General features: G+C 42.9%; 1 protein-coding gene across 11 annotated transcripts in view; it reads right to left on the reverse strand.

The window, feature by feature from the left end:
* Positions 1 to 16,387, reverse strand: part of LOC146058240 (uncharacterized) — a 110,057-nt gene that overhangs the window by 75,094 nt on the left and 18,576 nt on the right. The window contains exon 12 of one of the 11 annotated variants that reach the window (XM_083170423.1): positions 1,943 to 2,824. The exons of 9 other annotated variants lie outside the window; for them this stretch is intronic. In XM_083170423.1, coding sequence (XP_083026549.1) covers positions 2,271 to 2,824 — 554 coding nt within the window. In that variant the 3' untranslated portion in view covers positions 1,943 to 2,270. Of the gene's footprint in view, positions 1 to 1,942; positions 2,825 to 5,709; positions 6,940 to 16,387 lie in introns of those variants that run through there. One more of the 11 variants, XM_083170422.1, reaches the window with a different exon arrangement.

A 16,387-nucleotide genomic window follows, 5' to 3' on the forward strand; every position in this document is an offset into this window, starting at 1 on the left:
TGTACATCAGTGGACGGGTCGTGTCATTATGTGTGATATATTATACATACTTATACATATGTACACATCAGACATCAAGCTATAATGTATTTAGCATAATAGGGACTTGATAACTAAAAGTTACACCTGTTCATCCCATATTAAATTGTTATATTATTGGAAAGAGATTGAAAAGAAGATGAGGTGTTTTAAATATATAATTATACAGCATAATAGGGGAAATAGTGTTCCCCTGCAGGAATCTTAGATGGGAACCAGTGGGTGAGGCACCAGAGGTCTGTCCAAAGACGACTGGACTCCACCAGACAAGGCTGCCCTGTGTTTATAAGATGGAGAGAGATCATGCTCTTTCATTTAGAGTGGACAAATGCATTTGATCTCATTATCTGTCACCTTTGTGTTAGAGATGGTACAGAATCACACAAATGGGGTACAGTTTGCAACTCTATACAGTGTCCAATCTAAAACGGTCAACTATAAAATCACAGAGATTAGATACACCACACAGCACCCAAATAGATAATGCACATTACTATGAAAATCTCAAATGGATGAGGAATCTCATCACAGAGACAACAAAGACCCTTGTCTTCTCACTGGTAATCTCTACACTGGATTACTGTAACCCATCTTCCTCTATTCCAAGTTGTACTTAATTGTACTGCAAGGGCTCCTCTTCCTCTCCAAACGTACTGCCTCTGCTCTTCTAAAAAAAAGGTACTACACTAGCTGCCCTTCAGAAACAAAATAAATGCCCTCCCACTGACCTATAAAGTCAACACCTGATCCTCTCCCCCCATTGTCAACCTCATCTCTGTCTCCACACTCCCACCCACCCACTTCACTCTTCCAATGACTGTTGCCTCTCCTCTTTACTGCTTACATTCTCCCACTCACCTCCAGGACACCCCATAACCACTGGAACTCACTCCCTCTCCTTTTCAAAACTCTCTGAAGCTTAAAATCTGTGCTCAAGACCCACTTATTTATCAAATCCTTCCAGTTCTCACTTTAACCCACCGCTCTATGCTCCCTTCCCATTGTCTCTCCCCTCTGTGTCACCCAGGTCTACCTCCCCTCTCCATGCAGGGCACTCCTCCCTCATGTGCTTCTCCCACCCTCATTTATACAATCATCTTCTCTGCACTTCACATAATGGCACCAAACATGTTCTGGATATTATAACTGCATATACTTATATAGTCTGTATCCCATGCCAAGCAGTTTTGTACTGTATTTTGCACTTTTAGAGTGAGACAAGTGGAGGTTTTCTCCACAACATAAAAAGTTACAGAAGTCCATACCCTCTGAGCATCAGACGATATAGAGCACAGGCCCTATTCTATAGCAAGAATATACAACACAACAAGTTACTGACTGACTGCACAGTCTTTATTAGTTAGCAAATAACAAGGCTGCCACCTTTGTGGTGGACAGAGGACACGTTTTAACACGAAACCCATCAGAAGGTCCTTTTTTTATTGACTAAATACATTCACTTCATTGCAGAATTAGATGTAATGTTACACAGCCTGCTTACAAATGTACAAAAGTGCAAATGTTCTGTGACGTTACTCCTACTATTACACACTTCTACAAGTTTTGATTTTCTTGTAGATTATGGATTGGAGAGCCAAGATGGGAGTAGTAGTGCTCAGACAATAGACAGCAGAGTTGGGTAGATCAGCGAAGGAGGGGGTTTCGGTTGGTTGACAGGTGCAGATTGAAGTATCAGTGCATGAGGTACATTGAACGGAATGAATTTATTTAAATGTGTTAAAAGGGGAGGAAGTTAAAAAAGGAGGAAGAGACCTTTAAATTTGCCATTCCCAGCAGTGTAGGAGGGGAGGGGGGGGGGGGGGGGCTGCCTATTTCCTCTCTGTGAAGACTTTTTCTATCTCCTTGAAAATGGTGGAGATTGGGCCTCATCCTATACTAGGAACTGGGGCATTTTCTTGCCCTTATGGAAAACGCCCGTTCAAAATGTTCTTCAACCAATGGATTAATAATAAACATACAAAAGGTATATCATCGCACAAGTAATTTTGAGAAGTCAAATATTTTATTAAAAGAAAATGTAAAGATTTGAATGACCGTAGAGCAAGCTCGTGAAGTGATTTCTTTCAGCTACATGCATTTTAGAAGGCTCTGTTTCCAAGACCAGATAGATGGCATGCAGATTAAAATGCAGGTGGCGGAAAAAGTAGCAATGTAAGTCAACAATGCTTGTGGTATGTCAACCAGCCCCCATGATGCATCTCAATGCTTATTCAGCTAGAACACAGAAGATCTACCCCAGTGTGTAGTCTCTGGTGTCGAACAAGATTCGAGCTCTGGGAAAAGCTGCGGCCGCACTGAGAACACACGAACGGCCTCTCCCCGGTGTGAGTGCGCTGATGCTTCACAAGGCTGGATCTCTGCACAAAACGTTTGCCACACTCCATGCACTTAAATGGTTTCTCGCCAGAGTGTATCCGATGGTGCGTAACGAGAGCAGATCTTTCTGCAAAACATCTGCCACAAACTGGGCAAGAATATGGCCGCTCCCCGGTGTGAGTCCTCTTATGTGACATAAGACGTGACCGCTGATGAAAGGATTTCCCACAGTAAGAGCAGTGAAACAGTTTGTCCTCTGTGTGGCATTGCTGGTGGGAGGTAAGAGCCAATTTGGTGCCGAAACGCATTTTGCAAAACAAGCACCTATACAGATTACTGGCGCTATGCATTTGCTGATGGGTGACGAGGGCGGAATGATTAGGGAAACATTGCTGACACTCCGAGCACTGATGCGTCATCTCAGGATAGTGTGAGGAGGCGTGCGGACCTGTTGGGGACAAAAGTACTGAGATAAACCCTCTGTACATCAGTGGATGGGTCGCGTCATTATGTGTGATATATTCTACATACTTATACACAGGGCTATTTTTTAGCAGGCTCCAGCAGGAACTGTGGCCCTTATTCTAGTTCACTCTGACAAAATATTTCTTAAGATGGACAAAACCATGTGCACTGCAGGTGAGGCAGGTGTTACTTGTGAATAGATAATTAGATTTGGGTGGGGTTTTACCCCTGCCTCACCGGCAGTGCACATGGTTTTGTGCATCTAAGAAATATTTGGTCAGAAAAAGTGAACTAGAATAAGGGCCACAGTTCCTGCTGGAGCCTGCTGAAAAATAGCCCTGCTTATACATATGTACACACCAGGCTTTAAAATTAACTTAGTCAGCATCATAGGGATTTGTTTACTAAAATTACACCTGTTCTTCCCGTAGAAAATTGTTAATATAGAAAAAAGAAGGAAAAGAAAAGCGGAAGATAAATGATTTAAGGTTATCCTTATACAGCACAGTGGGGGACACCGTATTCCCCTGTAGGAGGCTGAGATGGGGACGAGTGGGGGATGGACCAGAGATCTGTCCGAAGATGACTGGACTCCACCAGACAGGAGCTCAGGGCAGTCCTGTGTTTATAAAATGGAGAGCAATCACCTTCTGTCATTTCAAACGCATTTTCTCTCATTATCCGTCACCTCTGTGACAGTGATGGTACAGAAGCGCATGCATGGGGTACAGTTTGCACCTTTATACAGTGTCCAATCTAAAATTGTAGATCACAAAGAGGTCAAATAAACCACACAGACCATGCGCAATACTATGAAATTGTCACCATGGAGAAACGAAGACCCTCATTCATTTCATTGGTCATCTCTAGACTAAGCTCCTATCTGGCCACAGCATCTCCCACCTCTCCACTCCAAACTAATGCCTGGTTCATTTTCCTCTACAAACATAGTGCATCTGCCAATACTTGAATACAGGACCTACACTGGCTCCCCTTCCTTTTCAGAATCTAAATCAGACATTACCAACCACGGTCCTCAAGGCACACCAACAGTGCAGGTTTTAGTGATATCCAGGCTTGAGCACAGGTGACTTAATTAGTACCTGAGTGATTCTGATTAAACCATCTGTGCTGAAGCCAGGAGATCACTAAAACCTGCACTGTTGGTGTGCCTTGAGGACCGTGGTTGGGAATGCCTGATCTAAATCAATGCCCTCCCTCTGACTTATAAAAAGTCACCACCCAATCTTCTCCCCCCTATACCATCACCCTCATCTGTTCCCACACTCCCACTTCATTCTTCCAATGACTGCTGCCTTGCCTTCCAACTGTATACCTCCTCCCACTGTCACCTATAGGACTTCTCGGACACTTTCCCATACCACTGGAGTCCACTCCTCCTACTTGCCAAGTTTCTGCAAAGCTTTGTGCAAGCTCTTAAGACCAACTTTCTTATTAAAGCTTTCAACCTAACACACCGCTCTATTCTCCTCGCTCGACATCTCTCCTCTGTCACCCCTGTCTGTCTGTACGCCCCTCCCCTATGGAGTGTAAGCTCTCAGCCTAACCCAACGCTCTATTCTCATTGCTCACTGTCTCTCCCCTCTATATCACCCCTGTATGTCTTCCCATCCCCTTTAGATTGTAAGAGGGTTTATATCGAAAAATAGAGAGGGCGCTCCGCGATGAGCTGACAGGCCAAGTATATGGACTGTACACAATAATCCATTGGGCTTAATAGGAATGGATATTTGCACCAGAACCTATTCACAGCAACCAAGTGGTACCAGCGGGTGAATATACCTAAACAAAACATTTTATTGATTGTATTATTTTATTGTATTTCATTTTATCTTATTCATGCAATTGCATTATTAATATTAAAATGTATTAAGCATTTGAATCCGGTGCCCAGCGCGGTTACATTTTCTCCCTTTAGATGGTAAACTCTCACATGCAGGGCCCTCTTCAGTCGTGCATTTCCCTCTCTCAGTTACACCGACATCTACTCCAAGCTTCCCATAATGGCACAAACCTGTTCTGGACATTATACCTGCATACGCAGAAATAGTTATATGATCTGTATCCCATGCTATGCAGATTTGTTCCGGATTTAGCACTTTATTGAACCATGTTTATGTTTGCTCCACAGCATAAAAAAAGGTTACAGAAGTCCGTACTCAGGGCTTAAAGTGGTCCTGGAGAGGTGGTGGAACTCCGCTTCCCTAACACCGCCCCCTACCCCCATTAGGCAGAGCCGAGAACAGTGCTAGGGAATTGTGCCTTACCACCCATAAAGGGATAATGGTCCCACCATACATGGTAGCACAATCGGATACACATTACACCGCATGTAGTCCCCTTGATTCATATTAAGTCACACAGTAATTCCCCTTATACACATAATGCCCACAGTTGTTCATCTTAACTTTACATTATGTACGCCGTGACAGAAGAAGAAGCCTATGGGACAGGTTTTTCTGTTGGAATTACTGTTCAGGGCTATGGTGGAGGTGGAACTCAGTTCCCCCTACCATTAGAGGTGGTGGAACTCAGTTCCACCCAGTTCCCCCTCACTTTAACCCCTGTCCGTACTCCCAGACAGTCTGACGATAGAGTTCACAGGCTACGTTTTATAGCAAGAGAACACATCACAACAGACTGCAGTGTACTGACCGACGTCATAATTACACAGCCCACAAAATGGCTGCCATGACTGACTGTTGACAGACAATACCTTTTAACAGCAGACTCGCTAAAAGTTTATTTTTATTAACTAAATACATTCACTTCATTGCAGAATTAGCTGTAATGTTACTTACAAATGAACAAAAGTGCAAATGTTCTGTGATGTTCAACTATTAAGTTTTGTAATTTTCATGTAAATTACAGATTGGAGAGCCAAGATGGAGTAGTAACACTCAGACAAGAGAAAGCAGAGTTTGGTAGACCAGCGAAGGAAGGGGGTTAGGCTGGTGGACAAGTGCAGATTGAAATATCAGTGCGCCTAGTTTGCACCCACAGATAAAAGCAAGATATCCTTGGACTGGACTGGAGTTAAGTGGAGAGACAGACATAATTTGCAATTCCCTGTAGTATAGGAGGGGGAGCTGCCTATTTCCTCTTTGTGAAATGACTTGAAAATGGTGGAACTTAGGCCTCGTTCCTTATTCGGAACAGGGTCATTTTCAACCTGCCTCCTGCACTTATGGAAAACCATAATTTTAGACGAACTTCAACCAAAGGAGTAACAGCAAATATACAAAAGGATTACATGAAAAAAGACAGCGGTACTACTCTCTCACTCGCATAAGTAATGTAACAGAAGTCCAATAATATATTATAAGAAAACTTAAAGATCAAAAAATGACAGAAGAGCAAGCTCTTCAAGTGATTTTGTTTCAGCAACGTGCATTTTGTATGGATCTGTAACTGGACGGTTGGCCTACAGATAAAAATTCATTTGGTGGACAAAGTAGCAACGCAAGGCAAAGATGTTCGTAATCCTTTAACCAGCCCCCTCATGATGCATCTCAATGCTTATTCACCTAGAACCCAGAAGATCTGCCCCGATGTGAATTCTCTGATGTCGAATAAGATGCGAGCTCTGGGAAAAGCAGCGGCCGCACTGGGAGCACACAAACGGCCTCTCCCCAGTGTGAATGCGCTGATGCTTCACAAGGCTGGATCTCTGGATGAAACGTTTGTCGCACACCATGCACTTAAATGGTTTCTCACCAGTGTGAGTGCGCTGATGCGAAACAAGAGAAGATTTTTCTGCAAAGCATCTCCCGCACTCTGGGCATGAAAATGGCCGCTCCCCGGTGTGAGTCCTCGTATGGCAAAGGAGATTTGACCTGTGGTTAAAAGATTTCTCACAGTAAGAACAGGGAAACCGTTTGTCCTCGGTGTGACATCGCTGGTGGCTGGTAAGAGCCAATTTGGAGGTAAAGCGCTTTCTGCACAAGGAGCACCTATACAGATTACTGGCGCTATGCATTTGCTGATGGGTGACGAGGGCTGAATAATTAGGAAAACATTGCCAACACTCCGAACACTGATGCGTCATCTCAGGATAGTGTGAGGAGGCGTGCGGACCTGTTGGGGACAAAAGTACTAAGATAAACCCTCTGTACATCAGCGGATGGGTCGCGTCATACAGTACATACAATATGTACACCTCAGACATTTGGCTTTATTCAATGTATTCTTTATTAAAAGGATGTGGAAAAAAAATTACAACTCTCCTCCCACATTATAACTGTTAAAGTAAAGGCAGAACTCAAGGGAGTTGTACTGGTATATAACAACCATGCTGTAATACAGGGGCATAAATATGTCCAACATTTCAGTTCTGGATAACCTTTTTAAAGAACATATGAGAAATTATTAAAAATGCAAACATCGGGAACATTCAGCATCTGACAGCATGGATTTCATATACTAGTACAAGTCCCTTCTATGTCCTTAGATGCTGTTATTACCTATGTATTAAATGGAAACTTTATCTGTGCTGTAGCGCCAGACACGGTGGGTGGTCCTTTTACATACTTGCTGTGATAAGGACGTCGCCACATAGCGGGAAGAGACATTCGCAAGCTCCCACTATGCCACTGAAGTGAATGGGATCCAACGCAGGCATGCGCCCACCTACCAGTCATGTCAATGCGACCAGGCGGCAATGTGAACGATCATAGCCTGCAGCTCTCTGCTCACATTGTGCGCCCACTCAGTGGCATAAGTTCGTTCCAGTTGCCCGGAGGCAAGATATATTTTGGTCCCCCACACACACAACCCTATATAACCTTATATAAAATATAAATTTCTGTTGATAGATCGATCGATCGATATATAGAGAACACATTAGGAGGAGATGCAGGTCCTGATTAGCACATGGAGTAAGATGGGGTTGATCCAAGGTAGGTAGCTCTTAGTTTAGATATAGTTAAGTAAGGAGCCATTAATGGTGTCAGAGACTCTGCACCTCTGCGGTGCTCCCCTATGGCAGTGAGAATGAATTCCCCCCTTGCAATCGCATGAAACCACCCCCCTTGGCAACAGGCATGTAATCCCCCTGACAATGATCATAGAACCCCTGGCAACGAGATTGTAGGTAAGCAGCACTTATGTGCCGAACAATGTGATTAATTGCAAAAATTTCATGAGATTAAAAATTTCAATCGTTGCCCACCACTAATTATATATATGTAGCAGGACATATCTGTATATAAACAGATATATACAAAGCAAACAAAATCTTTAGAAATTAGCTTTCAAATCAAAACTAATGTGGGGTACACACCAGGACAATATGGCCCAAAACGAGTCAATTTAGACCAATTGTACTGTATGTAAATTGCCCATGTTTTGGGCCATTTCGCTTTCCTTTTGATGCAATCCCAATCCGATGCGCGGGCCCGTGGTCAGTCGGTCTTTCCGGAGATCCTACCGGCTGCAGGTAGGATCTCAGAACCGACCATTGCAGTTGGTCGACGGCGCTGTCAGCTCATGAGTGGGTCGTACGTTCCTGTGACGACCCGCTCACGAGCACCATCGTCCTGGTGTGTACCGGGCATAAATCTATTCAATGTGAGATTAATTCATAGAATTTACTAGAGAATGCAAATGTCTAATGTTAGAACACTCAAGTCTTATATTAAAGTATACAAAGTTTTTTTTTAATTAACATAATTGAAATGTTCTTTCTTTACTTACATGTGATATTTATTTCAATTTACTCAAACATTTCTCATGATTAAGGTCTAAAGACTGTAGAATACTCTTAAACAGGATCTGACTATGTCATGAGTTAAGGGACTTTAAAGTCGTCTTATTTAATTGTGATCACATTTATTTTTATGTGACAATAAAAAAAATTGCAAACACGTGGTACTGCCATGGGTACCAGGTCTCTGCTGAGTACTTCCAACCAATACATAGGCTGTTTGACAAATACAGTCTGAACCTGGTCCTCTATGGTCAGTAAATAGAGTGCTTTTTTATTGTTTGGGATGGTGATATACACTCCCTTTAACAAAGTAACAATAGTTTTTACACCACCACTTGTATTTTCTCTATATTATTTCTCTAGGTACTTATGTATTAGCAAGGCGCCCATTATGTAGTTTGCGTAGTGGTGTATTGAGAATAGCAATACACCATAATGCTGGCTACGTAATTTACGTAACTTGTTCAGGAGCTATGCTAGTACACAATGGTTCATATCCCCACTATCCACGTCATACCCCCAGTATCCACGTGGGCATGGAGTTAATTTTATAAAGTGTGGCAAGCACAGCGAGCCCGAAGCGTGGCCAGGGGACGCGGATCCGCATGTGCTCGCCACACTTCGGGCTCGGTGGCTCGCTGCGCTCACCACACTTTATAAAATTAACTCCACGCCCACGTGGATACTGGGGGTATGACGTGGATAGTGGATATGACTTTGTTAGTGTGTGTGTTGTGCTTTATACTTACCCTCCTCCGGTCTGGCCACCGCGTCCATCGCCCACGATCCCCGCTGGCGGTCACTCTCTAGTGTCAGCGTTCAGTCCACCTCCTCTGGCACTCGCCGCGGATAATGTACGCAATTAGCGTAGTGCTGCTGGGGGAGCAGGGAAACCATGTGATACTCCCCCAGCGGCAGTACGCTGAATTAAGTACATTGGCATGATGTCTGATGTGTGCCGCTCTCCTGTCCTGCAATCTCCCTTAGCCCAGAACGTGTCACCCCCCACCGGGTGCTGGTGTCCGTAATCAAGGCGGTATCTCCCCCCTCCGCCCACACTCCGCTCAAGCCACGCTGCCCACCCTTCAGTACCGGGACCCCAGCTCAGCCCCGTCCCGACCAGCCCCGGCGCGCATAACGTCACCCTAAGCCCTGGCCCGCCAGACACCAACCACCGAGCCAGTCCACACCAACCGGGACCCCGGCCATGATGCCACAGGGACTAGAGCGGCATATTAGCAGGGCACCCGGCTACGCTACGAACATAGCCTAAGGTACATTGTCAGCGTAGCGTAGCCGGGCGCCCTGCTAATACACAAGTACCTTTATCTACCACTAGTTAATAATAAATTGACAACTAAAAACATATGCATAACCTGTTGAACAAAATATCGAAACAAGAAGTTAACCAAGACGGAAAAGTAATTGATGAGAAATCAAATAATTTAAAGTCTCAGCTGGTATCAAGTCATTTTCAAAGAGGAACAGAAGCACCATTATGCACAAAGAGTAAACCCAGAGACTAGTGTGGTGTCAGATGTGGCAGGACAAAAGGTTTAACGTATAAACATAAAGTAAAAACAATAAAACAATAATGAGTGTCATTTTAAAAATAAATATTTTTCAACATTAAAGGCTTCTTACAAGAATTGCACAACTACTTTTGTTATCTATCTTGTTTAGATATGTAGGCTGTACTACTAGAATGCTTCATACATTTTGAAAGAATGTCAAGTTTCTGTTAAAGCCATTGACCACATTCATAAAGCAGACGGGGCAATTCTATATGCTCTGCAGACATATAGAATATTGGATCTATGATTTAGGAACATTCATATCAAATATGCTAAATGTATTATTTAATAAAAGTTTCTTCTATAGCGCAGCATATTCCGTTGTGCTTTGACACAAGAGAACTAAATTATGTTTAAGGCTGACGTATCAATGTTGACATCTCAGCAAGTGGACCCCCCAATTAGTGTAGAACGTACACTTGCCATGCTTCAGGCCAGGGCCTCGCCCACCTACCGATGAACTAGTTACACTTTACTGTTTTTATTTGGTGTGTATATGGATGGTAAACTATGATAAAAGCACCCCCCCCCCCCCCAAAAAAAAAATTATTCTGAAATACCCATGTTGGACCTTTTGTCAATATCGACCTTCTGACCGATTAGTCGATGACCTAGACATTGTCAAACTATCATCCAAATCCCCATTCTTAACATGGTGCTGCAATGACAGAGATTAATTGATTATAGGAGGTTTAGAAGCTTCTTTGAGAGTGGCTATTACTATGACTTGGAATGGGTAGAAAAACAGCAGCACCGAACTGAACAACATATGTTTGCACACGTGTGTGCATAATGCTATTGACTGGTGCTATGGGGCCTAGGCAGAAATGACCGTGTGCCTGTGCTCCGCTTTCTGACGTACACAAAAGGATTTGCCCGTCAATGTTTATTCAGCTTTCTGAAGACGCCGCCGACTGCGAATGAAGGCAGGACAATATGCTAAGAAGCAGTGCGGAGTATAAATTAGAGACATTCGCACACGGCGAACCATTCTATAGAACATATGACGAACAGGCAGGTTTATTGTATTACTGCTTAAACCACTCTCTCATGTCTAACAACTGATCCTGCGGCCGATCACGTGATCCGGATGTGGTCTGAGTCAACATTACCTGTCAGTCTTGTATTAAGGAGTGTCGAAATGCACCAGGTCACACTCAAAAGGTCAAGTTTTTTGTGGGTTTTTTTTGGGGTGTAGACTGTCTGGGTTCATACCTTACTATCCAAGTGGGCATAAAGTGAGAATATAGTGGGCCAAGCCCATGCACACTTACACGTTGCCCACGTCGATATAAAACACTATGTAAAAAATTTTTTTTACAAATATACTATGTACAAAAATACGTTAGTGCCGATCTTAAGCTTGTGTCAACTGCCTGGCAATGTCGACCATTTTCACCATTAGTGGTCAACTTAGACATTGTCAACCCTATACCGTGACCGCCTCCTGTTGGCTGCATTTTATGGACTCGCCAGCAGCTGGGAAAAAAACACAACCTGCTACAAACTGCAACAAAGTTGAAACAACATGGATATATTGACTGCAACCTTTGGGTTAGATTTATATAAAATAATAGGAGTGGCTTCCGTACCGAATACATCTGCTGACTCTGTGCACACTCACAAGTTTATTACATCACTGCTGTGGCTTTCCTTCTGGAGAGAGGCAATTTATAAAGAGTTTGTGTCTTCGATACCTGCGGCATGTGATTGTATCGCTTTTATTGTATCAGTAACTAAGTGAATTCTGATAAACAGCAGAAGCAGATTTGAATGTCCACATTTATTTCTATTTCATACTGGATCCCAATCAGCCCAGGCGATATCGCCCATAATGCACCAGCTTCCTAGTTGGAATACTGTATCTCCGGTCACTTGTACAACTTGATACTGTGTGATCCCCATAGACACAGATGCACAGTAGAACCAGCTTATTGTGAGTGTTCCACCTGCACTCAATAGTCATTACCTTCTGTAATCCACCACTACTACAGACACTACATATGTAAGTCATCTACAACAAATATAAAAAAAACTCATGCATCAAATTTTTCTATTCTGTAGAGAAGACATTGATTGTATAAGAGAAAGAAAACAAAGGCTTTACATTAGTGGTACAATGACCTATATTATACGTTATGGCGCCACAAGACATCTGCAGCGCCAAGTTACCGAGCACATAAACAAATAAGCGAAACAGTGACCTACAGCTGTATACAATAGAGGACAAGTACAGGGCACATAACCATAGCTGCACCATCATCATCGGACACTGACATAAGTATCATCGTGGCAGAAAAGCGCAGGATTTGGTGCCATCAAAGAGAAGAGAAGAAGCAAATGGGGAAAGGAGGGCCCTGCTGGCAAGAGCTTAGATTCTAAAGGGGAGGAGCAGACAAACAGGGGTGACAGATGTGGTAGTGAAGAAGTGGGACTTCAGAGCCACTTCTGAGGCTTTTATTTTATTTATTACTTTGTATCGCCATGTACCGAACACCTACTGTAATATAAGTGCAAAAGACATTGTAGTGAATAAACAATGTAATAAATAGAGCTGGTTATTAATGACCCCCTGTGTAGAGTTGCACTGATCAGCAGATTAATTCAATACGGAATCCTCATAATATTAAGAATGTTACATAGTTACATAGTAGGTAAGGCTGAAAAAAGACTTGCGTCCATCTAGTTCAACCTGGTATAGATATCCATTGCTGATTTGGTTGGTTCTGGTATTTTACAGACAAATTATATTTCTTATTTGTACCCATGGATGTTTTTCTCCAGTAAATGTTTGTCCAACTTTGCCTTGAACGCATTTAATGAGCCAGCCGTTACCACCTCTCTGGGAAGAGAGTTCCAGAGTTTGACTGTTCTGACCGTAAAGAAATTCTTTCTACTAGCTGAATGAAATCTTTTTTCTTCTAATCTATACTCGTGCCCTCGTGTCCTAGATTCCTTTCTAGTAGAAAATAGGGTGTGTGACAGTTCCTTATATTGGCCCTTGATATACTTGTACATGTTGAGCATGTCCCCCCTTAAACGTCTCTTTTCTAATGTAAATAGTCCCAAATTGCTTAATCTCTCCCCGTAGCTTAAATTCTCCATTCCCCTAATAAGCTTTGTTGCTCGCCTTTGGACTTTTTCTAATTCTATGATGTCCTTTTGTAATGAGTTCATGTCTACTGCACCCAATGAGCAGCAATCAGTCTCCCGTCAGCCAGAAGGAGCGCCCAATGAGCAGAGATCAGTCTCCCGTCAGACAGGGGGAGCACCCAATGAACAGCAGTCAGTCTCTATGGTAGGAGCAATCTGATTATGGCCTCCAATGTTATTGAACATCTTTGTACGCAAACGATGCAGTGCCACTCCCAGAATGCAGACCGAGTCTGTTTATACACCTGTATTTAACTATCCAGACACAAGCTACACTTCCAAGATATTTCTGTTACCGTGTATCTCAACAGAACCTTTGTGCATGCACTGTAACACGTGCGCTAAAGACGTTACTCAGATTTATCATGCATTTAACAGTAGCAAAAGAAAAAATAATAATCTTGTTGAACTCCTTAAGCATCGGTATAGCAAAGTGGATTGTAACAGTTAACTGTTATTTTTAAATGACAAACCATCATCTGTCCACTAGAGGCAGTGTTCCCCCGCAGCCTATACAGGATCACTCACAGGTATAGTACACACTACCTAACATCAGATCTGGCCACTAGAGGCAGTGTTCCCCCGCAGCCTATACAGGATCACTCACAGGTATATATCACACTACCTAACATCAGATCTGGCCACTAGAGGCAGTGTTCCCCCGCAGCCTATACAGGATCACTCACAGGTATAGTACACACTACCTAACATCAGATCTGGCCACTAGAGGCAGTGTTCCCCCGCAGCCTATACAGGATCACTCACAGGTATAGTACACACTACCTAACATCAGATCTGGCCACTAGAGGCAGTGTTCCCCCGCAGCCTATACAGGATCACTCACAGGTATAAGAACACACTACCTAACATCAGATCTGGCCACTAGGGGCAGTGTTCCCCCGCAGCCTATACAGGATCACTCACAGGTATAGTACACACTACCTAACATCAGATCTGGCCACTAGAGGCAGTGTTCCCCCGCAGCCTATACAGGATCACTCACAGGTATAGAACACACTACCTAACATCAGATCTGGCCACTAGAGGCAGTGTTCCCCCGCAGCCTATACAGGATCACTCACAGGTATAGTACACACTACCTAACATCAGATCTGGCCACTAGAGGCAGTGTTCCCCCGCAGCCTATACAGGATCACTCACAGGTATAGTACACACTACCTAACATCAGATCTGGCCACTAGAGGCAGTGTTCCCCCGCAGCCTATACAGGATCACTCACAGGTATAGTACACACTACCTAACATCAGATCTGGCCACTAGAGGCAGTGTTCTCCCGCAGCCTATACAGAATCACTCACAGGTATAGAACACACTACCTAAAATCAGATCTGGCCACTAGAGGCAGTGTTCCGCCGCAGCCTATACAGGCTCACTCACAGGTATAGAACACACTACCTAGCATCAGATCTGGCCACTAGAGGCAGTGTTCTCCCACAGCCTATACAGAAATCACACAGGTATATATCACACTACCTAACATCAGATCTGGCCACTAGAGGCAGTGTTCCCCCGCAGCCTTTACAGAATTCCTCACGGGTATAAAACACATTATTTAACATCAGACTAAATATGGAGGCATATTATACCTTATACACAGCTTGTGGGTAATTTTCTACAGTTTTTTGTAATCTTGTGTGCATAACATAAAATGTGTGTGCAGTGACCAATCAAGGAGAAGAAGTGTCTCTGTCACTCAAAACTTTTTCGATATGGGAAACTTTTTTTTAAACTTTTTGCCACAAGACAAGGTTGAATATAGATGGATCCAATAGTAGTTTTTGTGCTGAATTTAATAGTTTTAGAATGTTTCTAATCACATAATTATTTTAAGTTACTCCCAATAAAATAAAAGTTTACAATATTATGTTTATTACCAATACATAAATAACAAAAGAAATGACTCACATAGAACTATAGTGTTTCCTGCTCTATCCTGCCTCAGGAACATCCAAGGGTCAAACAATAGTCAGCAGGCACACTTGGACTCAATTTACCCTGATTGCTACTTTCCCATCACATACATCTCTTGGTATAACCGTTCCAATGTTCCTCACGGACTGCTCCAAGAACTGAAAAGAAAACCAAGTGCGAGTCCAAGAGATGGTTTTCCAAAGACACGTTACTTCCCATCGAGAGGATAAGGTAAGATCGTCCATTTTTTCTATATAGTTGTCTGCCTTAGGTCTTTCTAAAATGTTCTGTCAAATACTATAGAAAGACTCCCATGGATCTTCTGCAGTCAGATTTATCTGATCATTGAAGCTCTCCTCTTGAACCTTATTTGAGGTCCTACAAAGTATGTAAATCCAAGTCCAGTTCGATCCATTGCTTTAAGAAATTTTTCCGTATGGTCAAGCTTCATATGGAGTGGAGGTAGATAGACTATCCGGAGTGACGAGTGGTGTATTGACATTCTTTACCGGGGTTACGGATATTCACTTTAGCCACTACTTCTAAGAGTAATGACGTCTCCGGTATCAACTGCCCACAGTCATGCCAAGTTGTAGCCCAAGCAATGAAGCAAGTCACCATAGCCATCCCCTTAGTATTCTTCATACTTTATTATATTCAGCAGTAGTCTCACACTCTCATGGTAGCATGAGCTAGCCGACCCGATGGAAACGTATTCCCATTGTGGAGAATAGGTTGCAATCATGTATTGTAGGACATGAGACATGGTTGTGTTGTGGTATATTTTTTAAAGAGTTTTATTTGAAACATTGTTGGTGTAAATAAAAGCATTACATCTCCATAAAAAGTGTATATTAGTTCATTTTTGCTTTAGTAGGAAACAACCAGACCACCATTTTGAAATACATTTTTGGGGGTGGATTCCCGTTGTCTGATTTTGTATTTGTTATTCAGCCACGATTCCTAAACTAGATACCATTTAAAAAGCTTCTGAAGCGCATTTGTCCAGGTCTACAAACAGCCTGGACTACTATGTCTATGTTAAAAACTCAAATATGTTTCTGCACGGAGGAGACTCCAACCTTTCAACCTGGAGCTTAAAAGTTCTACTTGCCTTTCAGAAAGGTTCTAATATCAGACAAGGTCCCTGAGATCTCTT

The sequence above is a fragment of the Crinia signifera genome, chromosome 2, assembly GCF_055691185.1.
Source record: "Crinia signifera chromosome 2, ASM5569118v1, whole genome shotgun sequence".
In the NCBI taxonomy this organism is placed as follows: Eukaryota; Metazoa; Chordata; class Amphibia; order Anura; family Myobatrachidae; genus Crinia; species Crinia signifera.